This window comes from Mandrillus leucophaeus, unplaced genomic scaffold (genome assembly GCF_000951045.1).
Source record: "Mandrillus leucophaeus isolate KB7577 unplaced genomic scaffold, Mleu.le_1.0 Scaffold330, whole genome shotgun sequence".
NCBI lineage: Eukaryota > Metazoa > Chordata > Mammalia > Primates > Cercopithecidae > Mandrillus > Mandrillus leucophaeus.
Window position 1 is genome coordinate 631905 of NW_012103477.1, and position 6925 is coordinate 638829.

Here is a 6925-nt window from a genome sequence, read left to right on the forward strand (position 1 = left end):
GGGGTGGGTAGAGACAAACAGACGGGCTATGCGTTGATATGCTGTTGGTGGGGTGGGTAGAGACAAACAGACGGGCTATGCGTTGATATGCTGTTGAAGCTAATTCTGCCTACTTGAAACTTCCCGTGACAAAAAGTCAAACAGCTGCAAAGAAATGGCTTTTGCGTAGCTCCGATCGACTCACCCTGCAGACAAGCTTTTGGGTATTTGATGTAAGATACGGATTTTGTGCACAAGGACCAGACGGTTATCCGCAGCTGTTGGGGGAAAAGGGAAAGAGAAAGGAAACACTTCTTTAGCATCATTAGAGACTGTCTCAATCCTCAACCCGCCCAAGCATCCCCACGTACAGGCCTGACTGCTGGAGTGGATCTGTCAGGACCTGGGGGATTCCTACCCTCCTACCGGAATATTCAAATGCATATTTTACTGTGGTTAAGGTAAATTTAGTGCTCTTGGTTTTCTGTTGTTGTTGTTTTATACCAATATTGAGTGACACAAAGTTAAATCGAAGTGCATTTTCATTAGCTTTTTCAAAGTGACCACAGGTTGCAGGTTAAAATAACCCTGAGTTACTTAGAGAAAAATCTTATCTAGAAACTACCACGTTAGGTCTCCTTTATGGGAAGACAGAGGATGTGGAAATTGGATGCTGCGGCTCCGGGGCTCACCAGGCGGCTGTGAGCCTGCATCTGCAGCCCTGAGGCAGGAGCAGTCACTCAACACCCAAGAAGGTGGCCGCCCACCTGCTGCACGTGCTCGCTGGCCCGGCTGCATCTGCAGAGGGTTCTAGAACATGCGCTGCTGGACTGTCCACCTTTCCACCCCTTTCCCTGACTCAGGGAGCTGAGAGCCGACTAGACTGGCACAGTGAGGCCAAAAGATGATTTCCTAACCAGGCCAATGAGGCCGTGCCTGCTGGGGGAGAGGCACCGCAGTAGGTGGTCCGGCCCTCCCCGTGGCAGCGCCGCGGGACTTACAGGGCTGCCGCGTCCCTCCACCTGCATTTCCCACTGAGACGCTGTGGAGCCCACCAGGGAATCATCATGCTTCCCACATACCCGGCCCACTGATGAATCTGGTAGTTAACTGAAATGTGGCCCAGGTGTGGAGACACAAGGTGTGGGGACACAAGGTGCAGGGACACAGGGCTGCGCAGCTCCGTGCGGGGTGGGGTGCTGACTGCCAGCTCCGTGTGCGGGGGGCGGGACACAGGGCTGCGCCGCCAGCTCTGTGTGCAGGGACACAGGGCTGCGCAGCTCTGTGCGGGGTGGGGTGCTGACTGCCAGCTCCGTGTGCGGGGGGCGGGACACAGGGCTGCGCAGCTCCGTGCGGGGTGCGGTGCTGACTGCCAGCTCCGTGTGCAGGGACACAGGGCTGCGCGGCTCTGTGCGGAGTGCGGTGCTGACTGCCAGGTCCGTGTGTGTCAGGCAGGGGCCCTCGGTGAGGATGAGGCCCGGGGTGGGGACCGCCTCCAGCAGTAACTGGAGCCACACGCAGCGTGTAGCATCGCGTGCCCACAATGTCACTCCTCCAAACGCTGCCAGGTTTTCAGTATAGGATATTAACAAATGAATTAATTTAAATGTCTACACATCATCTCTTCTTACAAGAGAAAAGAAAATCCGGTGTCTGTAACTGTGTCTCCAAACAACATACACGGCGTTCAGGAGAAAAGTCCTGAACACACAGGTAGTGGATCCACAAGCTCCAGGGGTGACCGTGGCAGCACGGCAGGGCTCCAGTGCTGATGCTGAACCCGAAATACACTGGCCCTTCTGGGGACCGGCGCCTCGGAACTCCAGCTGGACGGAGCACTTGCTCCTCTAACAGCTCCGCAAGCTGAGGCCAAGGAGGGTGCTGGGGCCTGAGCGAGGAAGCGTGCTACTTCCCACTAGCGTGTCTGAGGCTGAAACCCTGCCCAAGCCGCTCAGCATCAGCAGGGTAGGGTGGAGCGCCCAAGCCTCTAGGCATCAGGAGCGTCCTTGTGCCACCCAGGGCAGAGACCCACAGGGTGGGGTGGAGCGCCAGAGCCTCTGGGCATCAGGAGCGTCCTTGTGCCATCCAGGGCAGAGACCCGCCTCCAGAGCCCACTGCAGAGTCACAGGAGAAAAGCACATCTCCCACCCATGGCCCTGCATCCCCGTGGGGTGCGCCTGGCCAAGGCTGCCCACTCAGGCACATCTTAGGAAACGCACAGAGCACTTTAAGCCTCATTTTTACCTTCATCTCCCACAAAAACCAACAAAAAACTTTTCAAAGATAACTGTTTGCAACTTTAAAAAACCCAGTAAGAAAAAAAGGTGGTTAAATATACACCTTCATCAGCGCTGTTACCTTCCCCTGAGCACTGGAGAAGCCAGCAGAGACTCATGGGATGGGCTCCACAGCGCCCAGCAGCAGGAAGAGAGAACCAGGGATCCACACCATGACCCAGTGCGCTCAGGAGGGAAGGAATGGGCTGCTGATCCACGCTACGACCCAGTGTGCTGAAGATGGAGGGAACGGGCCACGGATCCACGCCACAACTCAGCATGCTCGGGGTGAGAGGAACGGGCCACGGATCCAGGCCACGACCCAGCACACTCAAGATGGGAGGAACGGGCCACGGGTCCAGGCCATGACCCAGCACACTCGAGATGGGAGGAACAGGCCACTGATCCATGCCACAACCCAGCACTCTCAAGATGGAGGAACGTGCCACCGATCCACGCCACGACCCAGCACACTGAAAACCAGCCAGGCGCCAGGGGAAAGGAAGCAGACGCACAGGTCCACGCACCACGGCTCTGTGCAGATGGGATTCCAAGGAGGCAGTGCTGCTCGCCCCGCAGCAGGCACCCACTGCCGGGCACACGTGGGAGACGGACTGAGCACAAGGGGCACCAGCAGCCCCACACCATGGAGTGAACAGCCTCGGTCCTGATCGTGGTGGCAACAATGTGCAAAGTGACTCACTCAACTATCCTCTTAAAGTGGGTGAATTTTATTGCTTATAAATTGTTTTAATTGCCTTTATTCAGATATAAGAAAAAGTTTTCAGTCTGGATGTATTTTTAAAGCTAACTATAGGCTATTTACAACACACTCAAGTTTAAGGATGTAGAAATGTAGAAGGTAATAGGATAGAAAAAGACATTTCATGAAAATCCTAACCAAGAGAAAGGTGGCACTGCCGCATTCGTACCGGAAAAATCAGACTCTGAAACAAAAAGAACCATGAGACAGAAACAGGAATACTTTACAACAAAAGGCTTGGGCCACCGTGAAAGCATGAAAACTGCTTCACTAGGAAATCTGTTTACAAACAGTTAAAAGTTTGTATGCAGCTAACAACAAAGTCTCAAAAATACATTTAAAAATCTGGCAGAGCTGGGTGTACTGTTGTGCACCTGTAATCCCAGCTATACAGGAGGCTGGGAAGGAAGGATTGCTTGAGTTTAGGAGTTCAAGACCAGCCTGGGAAACAAAGGGAGACCCCAACTCTACAAAAAAAAAAAATTTTTTTTTAAACCTGACAGACTACAAGAGCAATGAAGAGAAATCAGTCCTAGCAGATATTCAAACATACTACAGAACCTCAATAATGTAGACAGTGTGGCGTTGGCACATATATGGACCAACAGTGGACCAGAATGGAAAACCAGAAACGATCCTGCAGGTAAAACAGAATTGAGTTCTTGCTATAGCTGGTGAAGACAGTCTTCTAAATAAATGCTGCTGGGAGCCAGGCGCGGTGGCTCACACCTGTAATCCCAGCACCTTGGGAGGCCAAGGTGGGCAGATCAACTGAGGTCGAGAGTTTGAGACCAGCCTGACCAACATGAGAAACCCCATCTCTACTAAAAATATAAAATTAGCCGGGCGTGGTGGCACACACCTGTAATCCCAGCTACTTGGGAGGCTGAGACAGGAAAATTGCTTGAACCTGGGAGGTGGAGGTTGCAGTGAGCCTGGATCGCACCACTGAACTCCAGCCTGGGGTACAAGAATGAAACTCTGTCTCAAAAAAAAAAAAATGCTGCTGGGAAAAGGTAGAAATGGATTCAGACCCCACACCGTGCCCCACCATAAACTCCATGTGAACCTGCTTCATTTAAATGGAGCATGTGTGTGTGTGTGTGTGTGCGCATGTGTGAGCGCATGTGAGTGTGTGAGCACACGTGTGAGAGTTAGCACGTGTGAGCGTGCGTGTGAGCGCATGTGTGAGTGTGTGTGTGTGAGCGCACGTGTGAGAGTAAGCGCGTGAGGGTGTGTGTGAGTGCATGTGTGATCATGAGCACATGTGAGCGTGTCAGCACACGTGTGAGTGAGCGCATGTGAGCGTGTGAGTGAGCACGTGTAAGCGCATGTATGAGCACGTGTGTGTGAGCGCATGTGTGAGAGTGAGCGTGTGTGTGAACGCATGTGTGAGCGTGTGTGTGAGCGCGTGAGCATGTGTGTGAGCATGTGTGTAATGAAACAAGATAGGAAAGCACCCAACCTCACCAATAATTAGGGAAATGCAAACTAAATCCAAACTGCAGTATCATTTAGTCGCCTGGATGGAATCATTGTAATCCTGCCACAAATGAAACCTCTCCATCTGCTACGGCCAAGCAAGGCTCTCCTAGAGAGGCTCTCTGCATATGTGCCCAGGAGACGTGGACAATACATTCACAGCCACACAGTCCGTGGAGACACACACGTCCAGCAGGGAAGGACTGAATGGCGTTCCTCACAAGGAAGGGAAGGCCCAGCGATGCCTGTCAACACGGAGGAGTCTAAAAACAGTGACGTGAACAAGCAACAGCAGAGACTGCAAAGTACGAGCCCCTATAAATCAACTTTACACTGCACACCAAGCAATGTGGTGTTTAGACACATCTATACAGTGAGACTCAAGAACAGTGAGGATGTGACTCACGCAAGATGCAGGACAAAGGTGCCCTCGGGTGGGGAGGGCATTGCTACGAGGGAGAGCAGGGCTCTGAAAGCATGGCGGTGTTCCACTGCAGGCCTGGGGTGAGCTGCTTTTGATGACTCACTGAACCTTGTCTAAAGGGCGCAAGCTTGCCTTTTCACGTTAAAGTGCAAGAGGCAGGGACGTCTCTCATGCTCCACAACACCCTCATGTGGGGTGGTGCCTTCGGAAGGGTACCCAGTGGCCCCGCTAAGCCCTGGACAGGGGGCGGTGCCTTCGGAAGGGACCCAGTGGCCCCACTAAGCCCCAGACATGGGGTGGTGCCTTCGGAAGGGGACCCAGTGGCCCCCGCTAAGCCCCGGAGATGGGGTCGTGCCTGCGGAAGGGGACCCAGAGGCCCCGCTAAGGCCTGGACATGGGGTGGTGCCTTCAGAAGGGGACCCAGTGGCCCCGCTAAGCCCCAGAGAACGGGCCTGGTCCTCGCTCTTGTGAATGAGACTGATGGTTGGTGCCTGCAGGCTCACTTCCTGGCCAGCAGACACGTCTGGAATTCCGGTTTTGTTTCCTCACTTGCAGTCATTTGAGTTTGCATGCAAAGTTGGAGACACATTTTGATATCTTGGTCAAGATGCCCCGTGCCATGAGGTTACCAGTCCTCGTCCACCACCTGGTCTTAACGTTTCCTCTAAGGCCACCAGCAATGTGGTCATGACCTTAGTCTTAGGTGGAACAATGTCATCTAAATGTACTCTATGAAAAATCAGTTTGCCTGTAGCAAAGGTGTTTTCAATATTGGTGTGTGTGACACGGGAGGCTCAACAAAACCAGGTTTTCATACATCGTTTAAGGTTTCTAAACTCCATAGATGGTAGTTTTCCTTCTGGGCCATTTAATAAGAGAATACAGCAAGGCTGACCCCATGCCGTGAGCCTTCTGGAGGACAGATTTGGGCCCAAAGCATTACAGGCCTGAAGACTGTTAGACTCAGCTGCATGAAAAGCTCAAATCATCCTCTGAAACACTCGGGCTGAAAGTGTCTTCCAATGTCAATACATAGTGCGGAGACGCTGGTGGGCCTTCGGTTCCTGTCTTATTCTCTGACAGCCCATAATAGCAGACATCAGATTTACAATGTTTTTTAAAATTTAAACTGAAAAAGATGTAAACCCATCCAGCCATCTGAAGCAGTTGATTCAGCAACCCCTCACGGCCAGATAAAACTTTATCCCAGCCGATGCCAGCTTGAAAAAAGTCGAATGAAACCCTACAGGGCGTCTGCAGCCTCACGCTGGGAGAAGTCCTCCCACGTGCCATCAGCTACGTGGTGTGCGCAGCGCATTGGGACGGCGGGTTTCCTCTCGGTGTGCGCAGCGCAGCAAAAAGGGCAGTTTCCGCGCAGTGTGCGCGGCGCAGCGGGACGGAGGGTTGCCGAGGTGCAGCCAGCAGCCAGACGGCTACGAGCACTCAGTGGACTTGGGCCGAAACACTGGGATCTAACCCCATCAGAAAAGCACATTATTAAAGAGATTCGTGCATTTTTCTGTATCTTAAAAAGACACTGCGGGCACCAAAGACCTGGTATCTAAACACTTGACATATGCCTAATTTTAACTTAAAATGCAGTTTCCTATCCCAGATCCCTCTGATTTACTCTCGGATGTCAACATTCCCCTCCGCACGGAGGCTGGTGTGCGGTACCTACAGCAGGTGAATCAGCAGCTGTCAACGCCCGAAGCCACCCCCAAGACCCGGCTCCTGAAGGAAAAGTACGAGCCGGCTTATATCACAGGGCATTTTCTATCGCTGAATAGGGACTGCCAAAATCCTAAAAAGTCTAAATTAAGATTTAAAAAATTTTTTCTTTAAAACTGGACAAAAGATCAGACAATAATACTTAATGGCTTATAATGTTCTGACCTAAAATATACACATCATGGGCCGGGCGCGGTGGCTCAAGCCTGTAATCCCAGCACTTTGGGAGGCCGAGACGGGCGGATCACGAGGTCAGGAGATCGAGACCAT

General features: G+C 52.4%; 1 protein-coding gene across 1 annotated transcript in view; it reads right to left on the bottom strand.

Annotated features, from left to right (window-relative positions):
- The window catches only part of WRAP73 (WD repeat containing, antisense to TP73), a 35054-nt gene that overhangs the window by 12210 nt on the left and 15919 nt on the right, over positions 1–6925 (bottom strand). The window contains exon 4 of the mRNA XM_011988439.1: positions 185–257. Coding sequence (XP_011843829.1) covers positions 185–257 — 73 coding nt within the window. The remainder of the gene's footprint in view (positions 1–184; positions 258–6925) is intronic.